Source organism: Chiloscyllium punctatum, chromosome 2 (genome assembly GCF_047496795.1).
Source record: "Chiloscyllium punctatum isolate Juve2018m chromosome 2, sChiPun1.3, whole genome shotgun sequence".
Taxonomy (NCBI): Eukaryota; Metazoa; Chordata; class Chondrichthyes; order Orectolobiformes; family Hemiscylliidae; genus Chiloscyllium; species Chiloscyllium punctatum.
The window spans coordinates 76,044,434-76,068,665 of NC_092740.1; the positions used below are offsets into that span (position 1 = coordinate 76,044,434).

Consider the following 24,232-nt stretch of genomic DNA (forward strand, 5'->3'; position numbering starts at 1 on the left):
GACATGACATTGCAGTGTTTTCTTTCCTTGATGTGGCTTTAAATTGTACCCCTTTACTTTCCACACTCTCCAGCAATGTAAAAGTCACTTTACACAAATGTTTTGTTTGTCTTGCATCAGGACAGATGAAAAAATACTAGATTTCCAAAACACAAGAATTTAACTGAAGGAGGAAAGGGCGCTGGCTATAGAGCAATTTTAGGAGAATTATGGGATGTTTGCCTTTATCAGTTGAGGTATAGATTATAAAAGCAGGGATGCCATGCTAGAGTTACGCACAAATTTAATTAGGCCACAGCTGGATTAGTATGCGCAGCTGTAGCTACCGAAGGAAGGATGTGCTTGCACTGGAGTGGGGGCAGAGAGATCAATCAGGATATCAGCTAAGAGAGGCTGGATAAGCTTGGGTTGTTTTCTTTGCACCAGAGAAATTTGTGGGGCGACCTGATAGAGGTGTATGAGGTTATGAAGGGTATGAATATGGCAGATAGAAAGCAGCTGGTTCCCTTTAGTTGAAGGGTCTGGAACAAGAGATTATAACCTGAAAGGCAGCAGTTCAGAGGAGATTTGAGCAAAGGTATTTTTTAAAACCGGGTAAAGGGGTTCTGGAATGTCCTGCCTGGAGGGTAGTTGAGGTGAGAAACCTCAAGCATTTAAAAGTACTTGGATGAGCACTTGAAATGTCATAAAATTCAAGACTGTGGGATAATATAAATAGTGCATTTTTTAGCAGTATAGATTTGATGGGCAAAGGCTTCTTCTGTACTGTGTGGTTGTAGGATTCTAATTGTGGCAGAGAAATTGCCATTGAGAAAACATGAGATGGCATAGGCTCTCCATGTTTCCAGGTAATTCAAAAAAATGGAAGGCTAGAATGCATTCCTTTTGTTTGCAGTACATTGGTCCCTGCATATGAATGTATGTCGATTCTAGTGAGTATAAATAGGCACTTGAGAACCTTAACTGATTTTCTGAAATTTTCTTCATGTATCTTTTTTGCACTCTGCAGTGGGTAGCACTTACTGAACAAAATCTAATAGATATTTTGTGGGTTTGCAAGGATGAACTGGTTATGTATTTTGTACTCTGCTTATTAGTATCAACACTGAAATTCATGTACAAATTTTTGATAAACTGATAACCCAGCTGTTTCAAGCTACTATTACGCAGTGATGAATGATGTGGTAATTTTCATTCATCGGTTCAAAATAAAATGTCTGTGGCACAATTTATCGTCCATTTAATACCAGGTACTTAGGCCATATTCCCAACAACTGGCTGATCAAATCAGACACATTCCCGGGCAATTTATAATAGAGTATGAACTGTACTGAACCAGTCAATGCTTACAAAGCCCAAAACAAAATGTCTGCTGTTAGATCATGTTCTATGACTGGGTGGCCCTTGTGCCTTTATTGAATTACTAAGGAGTCTGCAGTTTCTGCTTTCTCCATGGTAATACCTTAGCAATCAATCAGATTCTACTTGTATCACAGACAGTACCGTTTTTTCTTGTACAGGGTAGTGTGAAGTTCTTGTGATTGTTAGAAATTTGCATGTCTATATTTGTCCTGATGAATGAGAAGCCAAAAGCTTAATAACCTGCTTTTCAGCAATATTCAAGTTCTCTACCAAGCAACTCCCTTGTTATTTATGTCTGGGGATATTGAAACAGTTACAGAACATTGTATAGCATTGACACCCTGCCTGATGCTTAGTCAGGTAATCCAGGGAACTCTGCAACTGTATCAAGTATTGTTCCCTGGCATATTGTTTAACATACTTGAACTTTGTATGTATTTTAGTTAAAGAGCCTGGACACCATTCAGTGAGAGAGTTCACCGACTTTCCATTTAATCCAACTTTTGATATTCAGGCATGAATTTATAACTTGCAGCACATTTTCATGCAGCTTTTCATCCGAGCATCGAGCTAAAAGCACAAAATTCCCTAAACATAGAAGCATATGTTCTGTAAATGAGCTCTTACTATTGATGCTGAATGATATCTATTTATCGTTTTCTACTCAAAACAAAATTGATTGCATCTGGATTGATATTAGCCACATAAACGTAATATATTGTTAGTGGCCAGAACATTGGTAAACATTGATCTCAACGTCATAGAATTTGCAATGTTTTCATTTGTAGTTTATGACCTCTTTAAAAGTTTGTCAGATAATCTCAGTCATTGATCTAATTTGGGTTCATAACTTTTCCTTCTATGCAGGGGTCTCACATGTAATGTTCTGTTGACCTGCTGCAAGGATAATGTTTGTCGGTTATGGGCAGAGACTTTACTTCCAAGTGATACTTTGATTTCTGGAGATGGCCACACTCAGTGGTCTGAATCTGTCTGGACAGCCAACAACCTGAAGAGGAACATCTCCAATCGGGAAAAGGTATAGAATGCCTGAGAGGTGTGCGAAAGTTTACAATGAATTCTCAGCATTTTTCTTTGAAGGGAGGGAAAATATTCTAATCACCTTAATGCCAAACAAAAAATGCTTTTGTTCAAAAATTTTGCTCTGTAAATTTTTTTTTGTTTTTCAGTTGAATTTCAGATCCTTTCGTATAGGGAGGAGGAGATCATCTGGTCTTGTTGCACACAGTGGATATTTACCCCATCAGCAGGATGCACATGAAGTCCATAGGAATTCACCTCTACATGCGAATTCACTCTGTCACTTTCACATCGCAGCTAGTATTAATCCAGCAACAGGTGAGAAAGCATCACTGGTGCTACCCATGGGGCCTACCCCCTCTGGTCCTTCCCTGAACACTGTCATTGGTCTTGCCTTTGGGCACATCCACTGAATTATCTCCCTATTATTCCATCCCTTGTGTAGTCTTTCCTTTCTGAATCTGGACTCAAAGCATTAGCTTGGTCTCTCCATGAATGCTCCCTGACCCTGCTGTGATTTCCAGAAACTAGGCCAGTTAGCTTGACATCTACTGAAGGGCGCAGGTGTTCAATAAATCAATAAGATGTTTTACCTGTACACTTTGAAAATCTGAAACTAATTTGTCAGAGTCAACATAGCTTCATGATGAGGAAATCCAATTTTACCAATTCGTTGGTGTTCTTTGAAGATGAAATATGTGCTATGCTAAAGGAGAGCTGTTAGATGTACTTGGATTTCTAGAAGGCGTGATAAAATACCATGTCAAACGTAGATGTATTTCATGGTGTTGGGGTGACAGGTTAATCGACTTTGTTTTTTGCCAATATTCTAAGATGATACATAAGTGGTCTTTGGCAATGAATAATAATTGGAGTCTTGCAGAGGCCTGTGTTGGGTCTCCACTATTTTATAATTTGCATCACTGAGCTGAGGGGAATGAAGGCATGGTAGCTAAATTGAAATATGGTGCATAGATTGGAAAAGTATGTTGTGAAGAAGACCAGGATTTTGCAGAAAAATCAAGTGGGCAAAAATTTAACGGATAGAGAAAAATATACAGTTATTCACTTGCGCAGTAAGTATATAGAGTATTAATAGAGAACCACTGCAGAAATTTTTTACTTCATTCGTGGGATGTGGGTTTCACTTGGTGGCCAACATTTATTGCCCTTGAGAAGGTGGTGGTGAGCAGCTAACTTGAAACACTGCAGTCCTTTTGTTAAGTTGACCTACAATGCCCTGAGGGAGGGAATTCCTGGATTTTCACCCAGCAACAGTGAAGGAACAGTACTGTATTTCCAAGTTAGGATGGTGAGTGGCTTGGAGGAGAACTTGCAGGTGGTGATGTTCATTTGTATCTGCCCTTGTCCTTCAAGATGGCAGTGATCATGGGCTTGGGAGATGCTGTCTGAATATCTTTGGTGAATTTCTGCAGTGCATCTTGTACACGCTGCTGCTACTGCAGGTTGATTGCGGAGGGAGTTGATGTTTGTGGGTGTAGTGCCAGTCAAGCATACTGCTTTGTCCTGGATGGCATCAAGCTGCTTGAGTGTTGTTGGAGCTGCACTTATCCAGGCAAGTGGGGAGTAATGCATAACACTCCTGACTTGTGCCTTGTAGATGGCTTTGAGGAGTAAGGAGATAAAGTCACTTGCTGCAGTATTCCTAGCCCCTGACCTGCTCTCATTGCCACTGTATTTATCTGGGTAAGCCCAGTTACGTTTCTGGTCAATGGTAACTCCGGGATGCTGATAACAGGGATGGAATTTAGTGACGGCAACACCACTAAATGCCAAGAAGCATTAGTTGGATTCTTCTTGTGGTGATGGTCATAGCCTAGCATTTGCATGGTGCAAATATTACTTGCCAGTTGTCAGCCCAAGCCTGGATATTGTCCAGATCTTGTTGTATTTGAATGGATTGTTTCAGTATCTGAGGAGACACGAATGATGTTGAACATTTTGTCTTTGTCTATTGATCCTCTCCATGCCCCTCATGATTTCATAAAACTCTATAAGGCCACCCCTCAGCCTCCAGCGCTCCAGGGAAAACAGCCCCAGCCTATTCAACCGCTCCCTATAGCTCAAATCCTCCAACTCTGGCAACATCCTTGTAAATCTTTTCTGAATCCTTTCAAGTTTCACAACATCTTTCCAATAGGAAGGAGACAAGAATTGCATGCAATATTCCAACAGTGGCCTAACCAATGTCCTGTGCAGACACAACATGGCCTCCCAACTCCTGTACTCAATACTCTGACCAATAAAGGAAAGCATACAAAATGCCACTTCACTATCCTATCTGCCTGTGACTCAACTTTCAAGGAGATATGAACCTTCACTCCAAGGTCTCTTTGTTCAGAAACACTCCCTAGGACCTGAGCGTTTTAAGTGCATGAGTCCTGCTAAGATTTGCTTTCCCAAAATGTAGCACCTCGCATTATCTAAATTAAACTATATCTGCCACTTGTCAGCCCATTGGCCCACCTCATCAAGATGCTACTGCAATCTGAGGTAACCTTCTTTCCTGCCCAGTGCACCTCCAATTTTGCTGTCATCTATAAACTCACTAACTGTACCTCTTATGCTCGCATCCAAATCATTTATGTAAATGATGAAATTTAGTGGACCCAGCACCAATCCTTGTGGATCTCCACTGATCACAAGCCTCCAGTCTGAAAAACAACCCTCCACTACCACCACCCTCTGTCTTCTACCTATGAGCCAGTTCTGTATCCAAATGGCTGACCATAATTCTATTCATTTTAAAATAGTGATGGAAAAGGATAGACCAGATCGAAAAGTTGAAGTTCTAAATTGGAGAAAGGAAAATTTTGACGGCATTAGGCAAAGCTGATTGGAGGCAGATGTTCGCAGGTAAAGGGACGGCTGGAAAATGGGAAGTCTTCATAAATGAAATAACAAGAATCCAGAGAAAGGATATTCCTGTGAGGGTCAAAGGGAAGGCTGGTAGGTGTAGGGAATGCTGGATGACTAATGAAAGTGAGGGTTTGGTTAAGGAAAAGAAGGAAGCGTATGTCAGGTATAGATAGGATAGATCGAGTGAATCCTTCGAACAGTATAAAGAAAGCAGGAGTATATTTAAGAAGGAAATCAGGATGGCAAAACGGGGACATGAGATAGCTTTGGCAAATAGAATTAAGGAGAATCCAAAGGGTTTTTACAAATACATTAAGGACAAAAGGGTAACTAGGGAGAGAATAGGGCCCCTCAAAGATCAGCAAGACGGCCTTTGTGTGGAGCCACAGAAAGTGGGGGAGATACTAAATGAATATTTTGCATCAGTATTTACTGTGGAAAAGGATATGAAAGATATAGACTGTAGGGAAATAGATGGTGACATCTTGCAAAATGTCCAGATTACAGAGGAGGAAGTGCTGGATGTCTTGAAGCAGTTAAAAGTGGCTAAATCCCCAGGTCCTGATCAGGCATACCCAAGAACTCTGTGGGAAGCTAGAGAAGTGATTGCTGGGCCTCCTGCTGAGATATTTGTATCATCAACAGTCACAGGTGAGGTGCTGGAAGACTGGAGGTTGGCAAACGTGGTACCACTGTTTAAGAAGGGCAGTAAAGACAAGCCAGGGAACTAGAGACCGGTGAGCCTGACCTCCGTGGTGGGCAAGTTGTTGGAGGGAATCTTGAGGGACAGGATGTGCATGTATTTGGAAAGGCAAGGACTGATTAGGGATAGTCAATATGGCTTTGTGCATGGGAAATCATGTCTCACAAACTTGATTGAGTTTTTTGAAGTAGTAACAAAGAAGATTGACGAGGGCAGAGCAATAGATGTGATCTATATGGACTTCAGTAAGGCTTTCAACAAGGGTCCCCTTGATGAGCAAGGTTAGATCTCATGGAATACAGGGAGAACTAGCCATTTGGATACAGAGCTGGCTCAAAGGTAGAAGACAGAGGGTAGTGATGGAGGGTTGTTTTTCAGACTGGAGGCCTGTGATCAGTGGAGTGCCACAATGATTGGTGCTGGGCCCTGTACATTTTGTCATTTAGAGAAATGGTTTGGATGCAAGCATAAGAGGTACAGTTAGTAAGTTTGCAGATGACACCAAAACTGGAGGTGTAGTGGACAACGAAGAGGGTTACCTCCGATTACAACAGGATCTGGATCAGATGGGTCAATGGGCTGAGAAGTGGCAGATGGAGTTTAATTCAGATCAATGCGAGGTGTTGCATGTTTGGAAAGCAAATCTTAGCAGAACTTCTACATTTAATGGTAAGGTCCTAGGGAGTGTTGCTGAACAAAGAGACCTTGGAGTGCAGGTTCATAGCTCCCTGAAAGTGGAGTCGCAGGTAAATAGGATAGTGAAGGAGTTTGGTATGCTTTCCTTTCTTGGTCAGAGTATTGAGTACAGGAGTTGGGAGGCCATGTTGTGTCTGTACAGGACATTGGTTAGGCCACTGTTGGAATATTGTGTGCAATTCTGGTCTCCTTCCTATCGGAAAGATGTTGTGAAACTTGAAAGGGTTCAGAAAAGATTTACAAGGATGTTGCCAGGGTTGGAGGTTCTGACCTACAGGGAGAGGCTGAACAGGCTGGGGCTGTTTTGCCTGGAGTGTCGGAGGTTGAGGGGTGCCCTTATAGAAGTTTACAAAATTATGAGGGGCATGGATAGGATAAATAGACAAAGTCTTTTCCTTAGGGTCGGGGAGTCCAGAACTAGAGGGCATAGGTTTAGGGTGAGAGGGGAAAGATATAAAAAAGAACTAAGGGGTAACTTTTTCATGCAGAGGGTGGTATGTGTATGGAATGAGCCGCCAGAGGATGTGGTGGAGGCTGGTACAATTGCAACATTTAAGAGGCATTTGGATGGGTATATGAATAGGAAGGGTTTGGAGAGATATGGGCCGGGTGCTGATAGGTAGGGCTAGATTGGGTTGGGATATCTGGTCGGCATGGACGGGTTGGACCGAAGGGTCTGTTTCCATGCTATACATCTCTATGACTCTAGTATTCCATGTGATTTTATCTTGCTAACCAGTCTCCCATGGGGAACCTTGTCAAATGTTTATATAGAGCATGTCTGCTTCTCTGCCCTCAGTTCTGTTTGATTGAGTTTTTTGAAAAAGTAACAATCACGTTTGTTAGACATGATTTCCCATGCACTAAACCATGTTGATTATCCCTAAAACAGTCTGTCTTTTCAAATACACGTACATCCTGACCCTCAGGATTCCCTCCAACAATTTGTCCACCACTGATGTCGGGCTCACTGGTCTATAGTTTCCTGGCTTGTCCTTACCACTTTTCTTTAACAGTGGCACCACGTTTACCAACCTCCAGTCTTCCAGCACCTCACCGTGACTATCGATGATATAAATATCTCAGCAAGAGGCCCAGCAATCAGTTCTCTGGCTTCCCATGGATTTCTTGGGTACACCTGATCAGGACCTGGGGATTTATCCACCTTTACCCATTTCAAGACATCCAGGACATCGTCCTCTGAAATATGGACATTTTTCAAGATGTCACCATCTATTTCCCTACATTCTCTATCTTCCATGGCCTTTTCCACAGTAAACACTGATGCAAAATACACTCTTAGTATCTTCTCCAGATCCTGTGGCTTCACACCAAAGGCTGCTTTGCTGTTCTTTGAGGGGCCCTATTCTCTCCCCAGTTACCCGTTTGTCCTTAATATATTTGTAAAAACGCTTTGGATTCTCCTTGATTCTATTTGCCAAAGCTGTCTCATGTCCCCGTTTTGCCCTCCTGATTTCCCTCTTAAGTATACTCCTACTGCCTTTGTACTCTTCTAAGAATTCATTTGCTCTATCTTGTCTATACCTGACATTGCTTCCTCCTTTTTCTTAACCAAAGTTCAATTTCTTTAGTCATCCAGCATTCCCTATACCTACCAGCCTTCCCTTTGACCCTCACAGGAATATGCTTTCTCTGGACACTCATTATCTTATTTCTGAAGGCTTCCCATTTTCCAGCTGTCCCTTTACCGACAACTATCTGCCCCCAATCACCTTTTGAAAGCTTTTGCCTAATTCTGTCAAAATTAGCCTTTCTCCAATTTAGAACTTCAACTTTTAGATCTGGTCTATCCTTTTCCATCACTATTTTAAAATGAATAGAATTATGGTCGCTGGCTCCAAAGTGCTCCCCCACTGACACCTCAATCACCTGCCCTGCCTTACTTCCGAAGAGTAGGTCAAGTTTTGCACCTTCTCTAGTAGGTACATCCACCTATTGAATCAGAAAATTTTCTTTTATACACTTAACAAATTCCTCTCCATCTAAACTCTTTACACTATGGCAGTCCCAGTCTATGTTTAGAAAGTTAAAATCCCCTACCATAACCACCCTATTATTCTTCAGATAACTGAAATCTCCTTATAAATTTGTTTCTCAATTTCCCTCTGACTATTAGGGAGTCTATAATACATTCCCAATAAGGTGATCATCCCTTTCTTATTTCTGTTTAATCCAAATAGCTTCCCTGGATATTTTTCTGGGAATATCCTTTCTCAATACAGCTGTAATGCTATCCCTTATTAAAACACCACTCTCCCTCCTTGTTTACTTACCTTTCTATCCTTCCTGTAACATTTGTATCCTGGAACATTAAGCTGCCAGTCCTGTCCATCCCTGAGCCATGTTTCTGTAATTGCTATGATATTCGAGTCCCATGTTACTAACCATGCCCTGAGTTCATCTGCCTTTCCTATTAGGCCTCTTGCATTGAAACAAATGTAGTTTAATTGATCTGTCCTACCTTGTTCTCTGCTTTGCCCCTGACTGATTTGACTGACTCACTACTTTGATCAACTGTACCAGTCTCAGATTGATCTCTTTCCTCACTATTCCACCACCCCCTCCCCCAACCTTGCAAGTTTAAATCCTTCTGAGCAGCCTACCAGTATATTAGTCCCCTTCTAAGTTAGGTGCAATCCTTTCTTCTTGTATAAGTCACTTCTACCCCAAAAGAGATTCCAATGATCCAAAAATGTGAATCCTTCTCACAGACACCAGCTCCTCAGCCATACATTCATCTGCTCTATCCTCCTATTCCTGCCCTCACTCGCTCGTAGCATCGGGAGTAATACAGATATTACTAGTCTCGAGGACTTCCTTTTTAAATTCCTACCTAACTCTCTCTGTTGTCCCTTCAGAATCTCTTCCTTTTCCTCTCCTGTGTCATTGGAACCGAATGTAGAGACTCCCTCACACAATTGATCTCTTGGAACCCGATGTACCCATCATTGCATTAGAGCCAGTCTCTGATACCAGAAACTTGCCTGCTCGTGCTACATTCTCCTGAGAAACCATCGTTCACTTCATTTTCAAAATAGCATACTTGTTTGAAATGGGCTTAGCCACAGAAAACTCCTGCACTACCTGCATACCTCTTTTGCCTCTCCTGGAGCTAACCCATCTATGTGACTGTATTTGCAACTTTTCCCTTCCTACAACTGCCATCTATCTCATTCCCTTGCTCTTATAAATTCCTCATTGCCTCTAACTGCCTCTACAACCGATCCGTTCGATCAGTTAGGGTTCGGAACCAACAACCTTTATTGTAGATATAATCCTCAGGAACCCATAAACTCACCCTAAACTCCCACATCCGACAAGAAGAGCATATCCCTCTCCTCAAGGCCATTTTTGCTTCTTTCAATCTGCAGACCCAGACAATAGCACTGTCTTATTCCTCTACAAAACACTGCTCGAGGCTAACTTTATACTTAAGCCATAAGTATTATGAAGAGACATATATCAATAAAATGTATAATCAAGAAACAAGTCACTCTACTCACTACTGCAAGGCCACACTTGAAGATATTCACTGATCTGTTTTTGTGCTGTGACCTCTCCCGAACATGATCCTCCAAGATTAGTTGTGAGTTTCACTGTGTTAATTTTCCCAGATGTCCCTCCCACCCTCCCTCCCTCCCTCCCCCCCCCCCCCCCCCCCCCCCCCCCCGCACTGACCTCCTCATGTGTTTTTGGATTAGTGGTGCTGGAAGAGCACAGCAGTTCAGGCAGCATCCGAGGAGCAGCAAAATTGACGTTTCGGGCAAAAGCCTTCATCAGGAATAAAGGCAGAGAGCCTGAAGAGTGGAGAGATGAGCTCGAGGAGGGTGGGGGTGGGGAGAAAGTAGCATAGAGTACAATAGGTGAGTCGGGGAGGGGATGAAGATGATGGGGCAAGGAGGAGGGTGGAGTGGATAGGTGAAAAAGAAGATAGGCAGGTAGGACAAGTCATGGGGACAGTGCTAAGCTGGAAGTTTGGAACTAGGGTGAGATGGGGGAAGGGGAAATGAGGAAACTGTTGAAGTCCACATTGATACCCTGGGGTTGAAGTGTTCCGAGGCAGAAGATGAGGCGTTCTTCCTCCAGGCGTCTGGTGGTGAGGGAGCGGCGGTGAAGGAGGCCCAGGACCTCCATGTCCTCTGCAGAGTGGGAGGGAGAGTTGAAATGTTGGGCCACAGGGCGGTGTGGTTGATTGGTGCGGCTGTCCCGGAGATGTTTCCTAAAGAGCTCAGCTAGGAGGCGTCCAGTCTCCCCAATGCTAGAGGAGACTGCATCGGGAGTAACGGATGCAATAAATGATATTGGTGGATGTGCAGGTAAAACTTTGGATGTGGAAGGGTCCTTTAGGGCCTTGGATGGAGGTGAGGGAGGAGGTGTGGGCGCAGGTTTTGCAGTTCCTGCAGTGGCAGGGGAAAGTGCCAGGATGGGAGGGGGGGGGGGGTGTGTGGATCGGACAAGTAGTCATGGACGGAATGGTCTTTGCAGAATGAGGAAAGGGGAGGGGAGAGAAATATATCCCTGGTGGTGGGGTCTTTTTGGAGGTGGCGGAAATGTCGACGGATGATTTGGTTTATGCGAAGGTTGGTAGGGTAGAAGGTGAGCACCAGGGGCGTTCTGTCCTTGTTACAGTTGGAGGAGTGGGGTCTGAGGGCGGAGGTGCGGGATGTGGACGAGATGCATTGGAGTGCATCTTTAACCACGTGGGAAGGGAAATTGCGGTCTCTAAAGAAGGAGGCCATCTGGTGTGTTCTGTGGTGTAACTGGTCCTCCTGGGACTGCCTCCGCCTCCGAGCTTACTTTTACAATCAGGAGTCCTGCCCACCTTCCAAGGACCCCTTCACCCACCTCCAACACACTGCATCCACCTGGACGCCCTGCGCTGGCCTATTACCCCTGCCCTCTACCTCTTCATTTCCAACTGTCGCCGGGACATTAACCGCCTCAACCTGTCTACCCCCCTTCCCCACTCCAACCTCTCACCCTCACAACGCGCAGCCCTCCAATTCCTCTGCTCCAATCCCAACCTCACCATCAAGCCAGGAGATAAAGGGGGCGCAGTGGTCGTCTGGCGCACTGACCTCTACACTGCTGAAGCCAAACGCCAACTCGAGGACACCTCTTCTTACCACCCCCTCGAACATGACCCCACCCCTCATCACCAACCCATCATCTCCCAGACCATACAGAACCTCATCACCTCAGGAGATCTCCCATCCACAGCTTCCAACCTCATAGTCCGGGAACCCCGCACTGCCCGGTTCTACCTCCTTCCCAAGATCCACAAGCCTGACCACCCTGGCTGACCCATTGTCTCAGCATGCTCCTGCCCCACTGAACTCATCTCTACCTACCTTGACACTGTCCTGTTTCCCCCCTAGTCCATGAACTCCCCACGTACATTCGAGACGCCACCCACGCCCTCCACCTCCTCCAAGACTTCCGTTTCCCCGGCCCCCAACGCCTCATCTTCACCATGACTATCCAATCCCTCTACACCTCCATCCGCCATGACCAGGGCCTCCAAGCCCTCTGTTTTTTCCTCTCCCGACGTCCCCAACAGTACCCGTCCACCGTCACACTCATTTGTTTGGCCGAACTGGTCCTCACCCTTAGCAATTTCTCCTTTGAATCCTCCCACTTCCTCCATACCAAAGGCGTAGCCATGGGCACACGTATGGGCCCCAGCTATGCCGATCTCTTTGTTGGCTACGTAGAGCAGTCGATCTTCTGTAATTACACCAGCACCACTCCCCACCTCTTCAGCCGCTACACTGACTGCCTTGGTGCCACCTCATGCTCCCGCGAGGAGGTTGAGCAATTCATCAACTTCACCAACACATTCCACCCTGACCTTAAATTTACCTGGCCCATCTCTGACACCTTCCTCCCCTTCCTGGACCTCTCCATCTCCATTAATGACGACCGACTTGACACTGACAGTTTTTACAAACCCGACTCCCACAGCTACCTGGATTATACCTCTTCCCACCCTACCTCCTGCAAAAATGCCATCCCGTATTCCCAATTCCTCCGCCTCCGCCATATCTGCTCCCAGGAGGACCAGTTCCACCACAGAACACACCAGATGGCCTCCTTCTTTAAAGACGTCAATTTCCCTTCCCACGTGGTTAAAGATGCCCTCCAAAGCATCTCGTCCACATCCCGCACCTCTGCCCTCAGACCCCACCCCTCCAACCGTAACAAGGACAGAACGCCCCTGGTGCTCACCTTCTACCCTACCAACCTTTGCATAAACCAAATCATCTGTCGACATTTCCGTCACCTCCAAAAAGACCCCACCACCAGGGATACATTTCCCTCCCCATCCCTCTCCGCATTCCGCAAAGACCGTTCCGTCCATGACTACTTGTCAGGTCCACGCCCCCCCCCCCCACAACCCACCCTCTCATCCTGGCACCTTCCCCTGCCACCGCAGGAACTGCAAAACCTGCGACCACACCTCCTCCCTCACCTCCATCCAAGGCCCTAAAGGACCCTTCCACATCCATCAAAGTTTTACCTGCACATCCACCAATATCACTTATTGTATCCGTTGCTCCCGATGCGGTCTCCTCTACATTGGGGAGACTGGATGCTTCCTGGCAGAGCACTTTAGGGTACATCTCCGGGACACCCGCACCAATCAACCACACCGCCCCGTGGCCAAACATTTCAACTCCCCCTCCCACTCTGCCGAGGACATGGAGGTCCTGGGCCTCCTTCACCACCGCTCCCTCACCACTAGACGCCTGGAGGAAAAAACGTCTCATCTTCTGCCTCGGAACACTTCAACCCCAGGGCATCAGTGTGGACTTCAACTGTTTCTTCATTTCCCCTTCCCCCACCTCACCCCAGCTCCAAACTTCCAGCTCAGCACTGTCCCCATGACTTGTCCTACCTGCCTATCTCCTTTTCCACCTATCCACTCCACCCTCCTCCTTGACCTATCACCTTCATTCCTTTCCCCACTCACCTATTGTACTCTATGCTACTTTCTTCCCATCCCACCCTCCTCTAGATTATCTCTTCCCTCTTCAGGCTCTCTGCCTTTATTCCTGATGAAGGGCTTTTGCCCGAAACGTCGATTTTGCTGCTCCTCTGATTCTGCCTGAACTGCTGTGCTCTTCTAGCACCACTAATCCAAAATCTGGTTTCCAGCATCTGCAGTCATTGTTTATATTTCCTTGTGTTGCCTTTCTGATCCTCTCCCTTTTAAGTGCTGCTGTTTTGACTTTGTTTGGGAAATTTGGAGAAAAAATAATGCAACAGCATATAAAATAGTAATTGTTGCTCCTGGAATTAGTGGAAATCACCTTCAATACCTAAAATGCTTCAAAAGTAGCAGCATGTTACAGCCAGAAACCTTTCCCATCCTCCATCTTGGAATACCCAGAATCATCCTTTTTAGGGTACAGGTCTTTTGTCTTTTTTTCTTTGTGAAATAGCTTGTTAATTTTTTTTAGTAAGCTTTTGCGTATTCTAAGGTTGGCAAGTAGCTTTTTTTTTGAGTTATGGAATGGAATGTCTGAAGGACCAAGTGTGGTGTATATCCAGTCTCGAAATTTGAGCAGTGGCTGTTGTGCATCCCCAAAAAAAGGTTATGTACATAGCATTTATAGAGAGATGGTCACACCACATGTTAGAAGTTTGAGCAGAGACTGAATCAGCCTAAAGAAACAAGGCAGGCACTATTGTAGTTGTGAGTTGTATTTTGCTTCCGAATAAGCATTCCATTTTGGAAACAGGTAAAGTGATGGATCCTCTGGAATGGAGCCAGAGTGAAGCCTATGATACAATGACCAACTCAGCAGTATAGAGAAGGAGGAAGAAGAATTGAATAGCAGTGGTGATTTGGGTTTCTGCAGTCAAGGGATCAGACTGGTATTTCTGTGGCATTAAATGTGATTCCAGGATGGTGTCTTGCCTTCCTGATGCCAGGGTCAAAGATATCATGAAGTGATTGCAGGTCTTGTGGGGAAGGGTTCAGCCCTAGGTCATGGTCCACGTTGGTACCAATATCAAAAGTATGAAAAGGGATGAAGTAGGACAGATTTCAGAGCGTTATGAATGAAGTTAAAAAGAAGTCCTTGAGCAGTAATCTCATTGATGCTCCCAGTTTTGCATGGTAGTTAGCATAAGGACAGGGGGATTGATTTATTCCTGTGATTTGGAAGATAGCAAATATGAGAGAAGAAAGGAACTCTGACCTATTAGCCTTGCATCAGTAGTGGGGAAAATGCTAGAATCTGTTGTAAAGGATGGGGTGAATAGGCACTTGGATGACAACCTGGGCATAGCCTGCATGTATTTGCAAATGGAAAATAGTGCTTGACACTCCTGGAGTTTTTTGAAAATGTTATGAACAAAATCGATAAAGGTGAGCTGATGGAGGCAGTATACTTATATATTTGGCAAGTTTGAAGACCCCACAGGAGGCTTGTTAGAAAAATTGAAGCATACTGGATAGGAGATAACGTACCAGCATGGAATAATAATCATTGTAGAGATGTACAACAAAGAAACAGATCCTTTGGTCCAACTCACCCATGCTGACTAGATATCCTAACCTAGTCTAGTCCCATTTCCAGCACTTGGTCCATATGGTTCTCAAAAAAGCAAATCTTAGCAGAACTTATACATTTTAATGGTAAGGTCCTAGGGAGTATTGCTGAATAAAGAGACCTTGGAGTGCAGGTTCATAGCTCCTTGAAAGTGGAGTCGCAGGTAGATGGACAGGTTGGACCTAAGGGTCTGTTTCCATGCTGTACATCTCTGACTGAAATCTTCCTATTCATATACCCATCCAAATGCCTTTGTTATAATTGCACCAGCCTCCACCACTTCCTCTGGCAGCTCATTCCATACACGCACCACCCTCTGCATGAAAATGTTGCCCCTTGAGTGTTTTCTAAATTTTTTTCCCCCCTCACCCTAAACCTATGCCCTCTAGTTTTGGATTCCCCACCTGAGGGAAAAGACCTTGTTTATTTATTCTATCCACGCCCATCATAATTTTGTGAACTTCTGTAAGATCACCCCTCAGTTTCTGATGCTCCAGAGAAAACAGTCCCAGCCTATTCAGCCTCTCCTATAGCTCAGATCCTACAACCCTGGCAAAATCCTCAAATGTTTCTGAACTCTTTCAAGTTTCAGAACATCCTTTTGATAGGAAGGAGACCAAAGTTGCACACAATATTCCAAAAGTGGCCTTACCAATTTCGTGTGCAACTGCAACTTGACCTCCCAACTCCTATTCTGAATGCTGTGACCAATAAAGGATCTTCGTAACTGCTTGCAATAGCCGATGTAAAGGGATACCCCAAGTTCCTTCGTACATTAACTTTTTCCTGTCTGTTACCATTTAAATGATACTCTGCAATTCTGCTTTTCACACGAAGTGGACAATTTCACACTTATCCACATGATACTGCATCTACTGTGCATTTGCCCACTCAACTTGTCTAAATCTCAATAGGTTCTAGCATTCTCCTCACCACTCTGAATTCCAGCTAATTCTGTGTGGTCAGAAAATGTAGAAATATTTCATTTGCTTTCCTCCTCTAAATAACAACATCTGGAGAGATTAAATCACCTGGTTATTGCACATAACTGCCTTCTCCATTGTAGTGATGACACCACCTTGGAGACTTTCATCAGTGGTAAAAGATGGATGCAGTTTCACATTAGAGGTTCTTGTCCATTGTGTATCCTTCTTATTCCACTGTTTTTGCCGATTTGCAACCACTTCTGATGGTTACATTAAATTCCAGTCCTTGTGAAAGAAGTTCTGAGAACTGCAAGTGTATCTTTCATCATAAATGAACAAAGGACATTAGGGCAAACATCTTTAGAATTCGACTTCACCAAATGTCAGCCCCTTCAAGAAAGTAAGGGAAAACAGGGAAGAGAAATGTTGCAAACAAAATTGATTTTACTACCTCAATTTGTCAGCAAAAGCCTCCCTCCAAGACAATGAAACAGACTAATTGCAAAGATAGTGAGACAGTAAGCAACAGACATCACTAGGACAGGATGCACAAGACTCTTCTATACACATGCCCTCGTTCTCAAACTGCTTGTCGTTTCATTTAGAGATTGATGAAATGGAGTAGGAATAAAATTTTCAATTCAACAATAGACGATAGGTGTAGGAGAAGGCCATTCGGCCCTTTGAGCCAGCACCACCATCCATTATGAGCATGGCTGATCATCCACAGTCCGTATCCTTATCCCCATGAACCTTGATTCCTCTATCTTGAAGAGCTCTATGCATCTCTTTCTTGAAAGTATCCAGAGACTTGGCCTCCACTGCCTTCTGGGGCAGAGCATTTCATATGTCCACCACACTCCAGGTGAGGAAGTTTCTCCTCAACTCTGTTCTAAATGGCCTACCCCTTATTTTTAAACTGTCTTCTGGTCTTGGAGTCACCCATAGCGGAAACATGCTTCCTGCCTCCAGAATGTCCAAACCTTTAATAATTGTGTACATCTCAATCAGATCCCCACTCATCCATCTAAACTAGAGTGTGTACAAGCCCAGTCACTCCAATCTTTCAACATATGATAGTCCTGCCATTCAGGGAATTGACCTTGTGAACCTATGCTGCGCTCCCTCTATAGCCAGAATATCCTTCCTCAAATTTGGAGACCAAAACTGCACACAATACTTCAGGTGTGGTCACACCAGGGCCCTCTACAGCTGCAGAAGGACTCTTTGCTCCTATACTGAATTCCTCTTGTTATGAAGGCCAACATGTCATTGGCTTTCTTCACTGCCAGCTGTACCTGCATGCTTGCTTTCATTGACTGATATACAAGAACACCTAGATCTCGTTGTACTTCCCTTTTACCTAACTTGTCTCCATTTAGATCGTAATCTGCCTTCCTGTTCATGCCACCAAAGTGGATAACCACACATTTATCCACATTAAACTGCATCTGTCATGCATCTGTCCACTCACCTAGTCTGTCCAAGTCACCCTGTATTCTCATAACATCCTCCTCACATTTCATCCTGCCAGCCAGCTTTGTGTCATCAGCAAATTTGCTAATATTACTTTCAATGCCTTCATCTATATCATTAATGTATACTATAAATTATAAGCAAGATCAATTTATTTTATTCATTATTAATTTGGAGGTGCCAGTGTTGGACTGGGCCTTCAAAGTTTAAAAATCACAACACCAGGTTATAGTCCAACAAGTTTATTTGGAAGCACTTGCTTTCAGAACACTGCTCCTTCAGGTGGTTATGGAGCATGAGATCGTAGGACACAAAATTTATAGCAGAAGTTTACACTGTGATGTAACTGAATAATTTCAGTTACATCATGCTGCAAACTTTGCTATAATTTCTGTGTCCTACAATCTCATGCTCCACAACCACCTGATGAAGAAGCAGCGCTCCACAAGCTAGTGCTTCCAAATAAACCTGTTGGACTATAACCTGGTGTGTGTTTGTTAACTTCATTCATTATTGTTTACATACAATAAGATTGTATTCTAGTAGCTCACAAGAGTTTTTTACTTGTATGCAGTGATTCTGTCAAACAGAATATTGAGTACAGATGTTGGGAGGTCATGTTGCGACTGTACAGGACATTGGTTCGGCCACTGTTGGAATATTGCGTACTATTCTTGTCTCCTTCCTATCGGAAAGATGTTGTGAAACTTGAAAGGATTCAGAAAAGATTTACAAGGATGTTGCCAGGGTTGGAGGACTTGAGCTACAGGGAGAGGCTGAACAGGCTGGGGCTGTTTTCCCTGGAGCGTCGGAGACTGAGGGATGACTTTATAGAGGTTTACAAAATTGAGGGGCATGGATAGGGTAAACAGACAAAGTCTTTTCCCTGGGGCCGGGGAGTCCAGAACTAGAGGGAAAGATCTAAAAGAGAACTACGGGGCAATGTCTTCACACAGAGGGTGGTACATGTATGGAATGAGCTGCCAGAGGAAGTGGTGGAGGCTGGTACAATTGCAACATTTAAAAAGCATTTGGTGGGTATATGAATAGGAAGGGTTTGGAGGGATATGGGCCAAGTGCTAGCAGAAGGGACTAGATTGTGTTGGGATTTCGGGTTGGCATGGACAGGTTGGACCGCAGGGTCTGTTTCCATGCTTACATCTGACTCTATAGAAAACCATGTAAATTCTCTACAATATAGTTTTGCCTGTAAAGATAACCTCTCGTAACATTATAGTTCAATGCATATTTCCTGTTCATCTCATCTGTCAAACACATTGAAGAATTAATCTTGGATTGCTGAGAAAATTCATCTAAGACTATTCATAGTATCTGCAAAAATTTAAAGGCACCTTTGTCCCAAAATGTACTCAACTATCAGTTAATATTTCATTAATTAAATTATCTGTGACTGAATTTAAGATGAAGTCGCCTCAAAGGGACAGAAATTCAATTTTGCAAAGATAACTACTTCCCCATTTAAACAAACTAAGAAGCTAATACAATTGTTGTTATTAATTAGCTATTAAAACAGGCAACGCAATGATGCAGTGGTCAACCTTAACTAAAAAATTCAATAAAAGGAATACTGTATTTGCAATAAACTCTCGAACCAGTGTACGAATACATAGATTATTCTCACGCCAGCAGACTCTGCTTAGTGGAGTACCTTAAGGATCAGTACTTGCTGCTCAAGCAGCCCACATAAAATGAATATCCTGAGAAAAGATGAAGTAGATGTACTAAAAGGATTTGTTAAAATTTGATGTGAAAGATCCATTTGCTTCAGAATTGACATGAGGGTAAATTAGTATTCAAAAATAAATTGACCAAATTTTTTTATTCACTTACTGTACCATTTGGCTTGTTATTTGGAAGATAACACATGTATATTGTCACATGGTCCCTTTCTATAATTTATAACTTAATTAGTGCATAGTTATGGCTTGTAAAAACAAAAAGCTCAGCTGAAGATTTCTTTAATTCAGTGCGTCCCCTTTTTATTTGGGGGGGGGGGGGCGTAGTTGCCCAGTCTAAATAAACTCATTCAATTTAAGAACCAGTTTAGCTAGATGGAATGTTTTGAATAGAAGTTGATTGGGTCTTTATTCATTAACAAATCGGAGGACATTCTAGGCCATTTGGTGAGGGATGACACTGCAGAGGACTATGTATATCAAGAGTAAAGAGGAGGCTATTATTATGCGGTAATTTGAGTCAGTTGAAGTGGTAGAGGCAGCTTGTCAGTAATAGTGAATGGGCAGTAGTAAAAGTGACACTGTGCTGATAGGACAGTTTAGAAAATGATGCTTAGTGTTCAGTTGAGGTGCCATGCTTCGGAAGGGAAGTAGGAGAGGTCAAACTGTTGTGCTTAACTTTGTAAAATTAGAGGAATTCTGAGAAATTGAGTTTTCATTATAAGGAAGTGATGGCACCAAAAAGAATCATCCAGCTTGCGCCTTCCAAAAGGTGTCTCTCACTAGGATGGTAATAGTGATCTGTGGAAGGTTTGTTGTTGGAGAAAGATTTAAAAGGGACCTAAGGGATAACCTTTTCATGTACAAGGTGGTGCATGTATGGACTGGGCTGAGAGAGGAAGTAGCAGAGACTGATACTATTCCAACATTTAAAAGACATCGGGATGGGTATATGAATAGTAAGGGTTTAGAGATACATGGTTTAGAGACATGAGAATAATCTATGTATTCATACACTGGTTTGAGAGTTTATTGCAAATACAATATTCCTTTTATAGAATTTTTTAGTTAAGATTGACTGCTGCATCATTGCGTTGCCTGTTTTAATAGCTAATTAATAACAACAATGGCAAATGGGCCTAGATTTATCGAGGATTTCTGGTCGACATGGACAAGTTGGACCAAAGGGTCTGTTTCCATGCTGTACATCTGTATATCTATATCTTGAAATAATCGAGAGAAACATTGGTTTTTGCTCAAGGGTTTGTACTTTTGTGGAGGAAAACTATTGCTGTCAATTCTTATGAAACTTACGAAACAATCCAAATTTATTTCCTCATTAGGATTTTCCTGTTTGGCCACTATGTGGCATCTCTGAAAGAGAGCCTGTCTAACGTACTCCCAAAGAAACTGTGGAAAAAAGTGACTTCGTGTGAAAACCATGAGCCAGCAAGCAGTGGGATGTACTTTCCCTTGTGTGTTTCCCCATGAATGAGAATTTTAGATTTAAAATCAGCTCCATCAGCCCTCTTACGTGTTTTACTGAGATACTTCCCTGCATTTTGATACGAAAAGAAACTGCCTAAATAAATGATAAGTTGAGTCTGCACTTAGTTTATGAAAAGTTTAATTTCACTAGTTTCTTATGTATAGAATAAACTTGTAACTGCATAGAGGAGCTCACCACCACCACCTCCAAGGGAAATAGGGAAGGGCAATAAATGCGAGCCAAGTTGGCACTCAATACATACCATGAACTAGTGAAAAGTTTATTTAACCTATCAAAATCAGTCTGCCCTGTATTGAAAAATCCCATCAATCCTATGTGGGGAGAGTTGAACCACCGAGGAAAAGAGACCCTGATAGGAGTTAGGTACAGACCCCTGAGCAATTGTCAGGATGTGGGACTTAAACTAAATTGGGAGATAGAAAAGGGATGTAAGCAAGGCATTATTACAGTAATCATGGGGAGTTCACTATGTATTTGGGAAAATCATAGTGGGAGCTGATCCAAGGAAAGGAATTTGTGGAATGTTAGCAAGGTACTTTTTTATAGCAGCTTGTGATGGAGCCCATTAGGGAACAGGTAATTCTGGATTTCATGATGTGTAATGAGGCAGACTTGATTTGGGAGCTTATGGTGAAGGAGTCCCCAGGGAGTAGTGATAACGATGGAATTCTCCATGTAATTTGAGAAAGAGAAGCTGGAATCAGACATAATTGTATTAATGTTGACTACGGGGTACAAGGACATGATGGAGGAGCTGCCCAGAGTTGTTTGATAAAAGGGGTTGAGCAAGGAAGTCAGTGAAGCAACTATGACAGTAATTTCTGGGGTAATGTGGGAGGCACAGCAGAACATTATCCCAAGGAAGAGGAAAGCCACTAAGCAAGATTTAAGTTGGGATATCTAGTCAGCATGGACGAGCTGGACTGAAGTATCTGTTTCCATGTTCTACATCTCTGACTGTATGAGGAAAGGCTATTTAAGGGAAGTCAGGGAAGGTAGAGAAGAAAAAGTAAAAAGCGTACAATGTTCTGAAGGTTAGTGGGAAGCCTTTAAAAACCAGCAGAAGATAATTAAAACAGCAATAAGGAGGTGTAATAAACGAAGTGTGAGGGTAAGCTAGCTAGTAATATAAAAGTAGATTTCAAGACTTGTTTTTGATATACCAGGTGAGAGAGTGAGAAAGAGAGGGAAGAGTGACCATTAAACCATTGGAAAATGAGGCTGGACAAGTAGAAATGGAGAAGACATAAATGGCAGAGGAACAGTTGCATCAGCCTTCATGGTGGATAACATCAGTAGATTAGCAATCTTTGAGATTCCAGGTGCAGTGTTGGGTGCAATGGCATCACTAAGGGCAAGGTGCTGGGGTATTTAAAAAGTCTGAAGATGATAAATCACTTGGACCAGATGGAATAAACACCAAGATTCTCCGGAGGAGATAGCTGGAAGATTATGAAGGCATTGGTGATCTTTTCAGAATCGCAAGAGCCAGGGAGGTCCAGAGGACTAGAAAATGGCGCTGTTATGCCCCTGTTTTAAACAGGGAGATGTTAGGTTCCCTTGAGATTCTTACATGCTTGATGCAACTGCAATACGCCAACTTCGGTGAAAAGCCACGATTGATTTAAGCAACTACCAGCTTTTGGAGGATCACTTACACTCTGTAAGCATTTTGAAGAGTGTTATCAAGTGAGACTCCATGAACAAAGAAACCAACCTCCCTTTGTATAGAGTTTTACATAACAGTCAGTCATGCACGCAAGGCACAACCCCCTACCATTCTCCCATCATCACGTGCCTCCCAAAAACTAACTAACTTAGTGTGCAAACAGGCCCTTCGGCCCAACAAGTCCACACCGACCCGCCGAAGCGCACCCACCCAGACCCCTACGTTTACCCCTGCACCTAACACTACGGGCAAATTAGCATGGCCGATTCACCTAACCTGCACACTTTTTTGTTTTGGACTGTGGGAGGAAACCGGAGAACCCGGAGGAAACCCACGCAGATATGGGGAGAATGTGCAAACTCCACACAGTCGCCTGAGGTGGGAATTGAACCTGGGTCTCTGGTGCTGTGAGGCAGCAGTGCTAACCACTGTGCCACCGTGCCGCCCAAAACAATGTAAAATAATTAGATTATTTCGAGTAACAGTGTGCGGCCAGGTTATGCCTCGGACCAGCGAGCAGCTAGGTTACGCCTCAGACCAGTATTTAGAGAGTATGAGTAGATTATCACATCCTACCTGCAAGACGGAAAAACACAACCCCTGGGCCATCCAATTTCTTACATGTCAGCAGAACAAATTAATAATCCTTTAACATCTCAGGAGGGAAGCAGTAAATGAGAAATTTTGCGTGGTTAGTCTGACCTTTGACATTGTTGACATTAAGGATGAGATTAGAGTATCAGAAGCGGGTGGTAAAATAAGGTTGATTCAGGATGGCTTCGTCAAGGGGTGGTAATGCTTGACAAATCATTTCGAATTCTTAGAGCCAGTGAACATGATCTACTTGCCTTAAGAAGAACTTTGGCAAAGTGCTGCACAGAAGGCTGCTAAATAACATAAGAGCCTAATGTTATGAGGGACAAGATGCTAGAATCGCTGGAGAATTGGTTAACTGAAAGAAAACCATGGGAATGAAGTGGTTTTTTTTTTCAAGATGGCAGTCAAAGACCAGTGAAGTCCTGCAGGAGTCAGTGTTATGACCACTGCTATTCATGTTGTTCATAAATGATCTGCACAAAGGAATTGAGGGGATTGTTGCTACGCTTGCAGATGACACAAAAATGGTGTTCAAAGAGGGAGTCTGCAGAAGGACTTGGATAGATTAGGCAAGTGAGAAAACAAATCACAGAATACAGTGTGGCAAAGTGTGAGGCTATATATATTGGTGTGAAGAACAGAGTGTGGACTATTTTCGAAATAGAGTCAAAGAGATGTACAGCATGGAAACGGGTCCTTCTGTCCAACGTGTCCATGCCAACCAGATATCCCAATCCAATCTAGTTGCACCTGCCAGCATCTGGCCCATATCCCTCCAAGCCGTTCCTATTCGTATACCCATCCAAATGCCTCTTAAATGTTACAATTATACCAGTCTCCACCACATCCTCTGGCCCCTCATTCCATACACATACCACCCTCTGCATGAAAAGGTTGGCCCTTAGGTCTCTTTTATGTCTTTCCCCTCTTGCCCTAAAACTATGCCCTCTAGTTCTGGACTCCCCCACCCCAGGGAAAAGAGTTTGTCTATTTATCCTATCCATGCCCTTCATAATTTTGTAAACCTCTATAAGGTCACCCCTCAGTGTCCGACGCTGCAGGGAAAACAGTCCCAGCCTGTTCAGCCTCTCCC

The 24,232-nt window shown here is 43.5% G+C and overlaps 1 protein-coding gene across 3 annotated transcripts in view; it reads left to right on the plus strand.

Moving 5' to 3' along the window:
- Positions 1-24,232, plus strand: part of LOC140485778 (dmX-like protein 1) — a 243,685-nt gene that overhangs the window by 67,957 nt on the left and 151,496 nt on the right. For all 3 annotated transcript variants that reach the window (XM_072584300.1, XM_072584297.1, XM_072584299.1), the window contains exons 8-9: positions 2,230-2,401; positions 2,553-2,721. In XM_072584300.1, the coding sequence (XP_072440401.1) occupies positions 2,230-2,401; positions 2,553-2,721 (341 nt within the window). The remainder of the gene's footprint in view (positions 1-2,229; positions 2,402-2,552; positions 2,722-24,232) is intronic.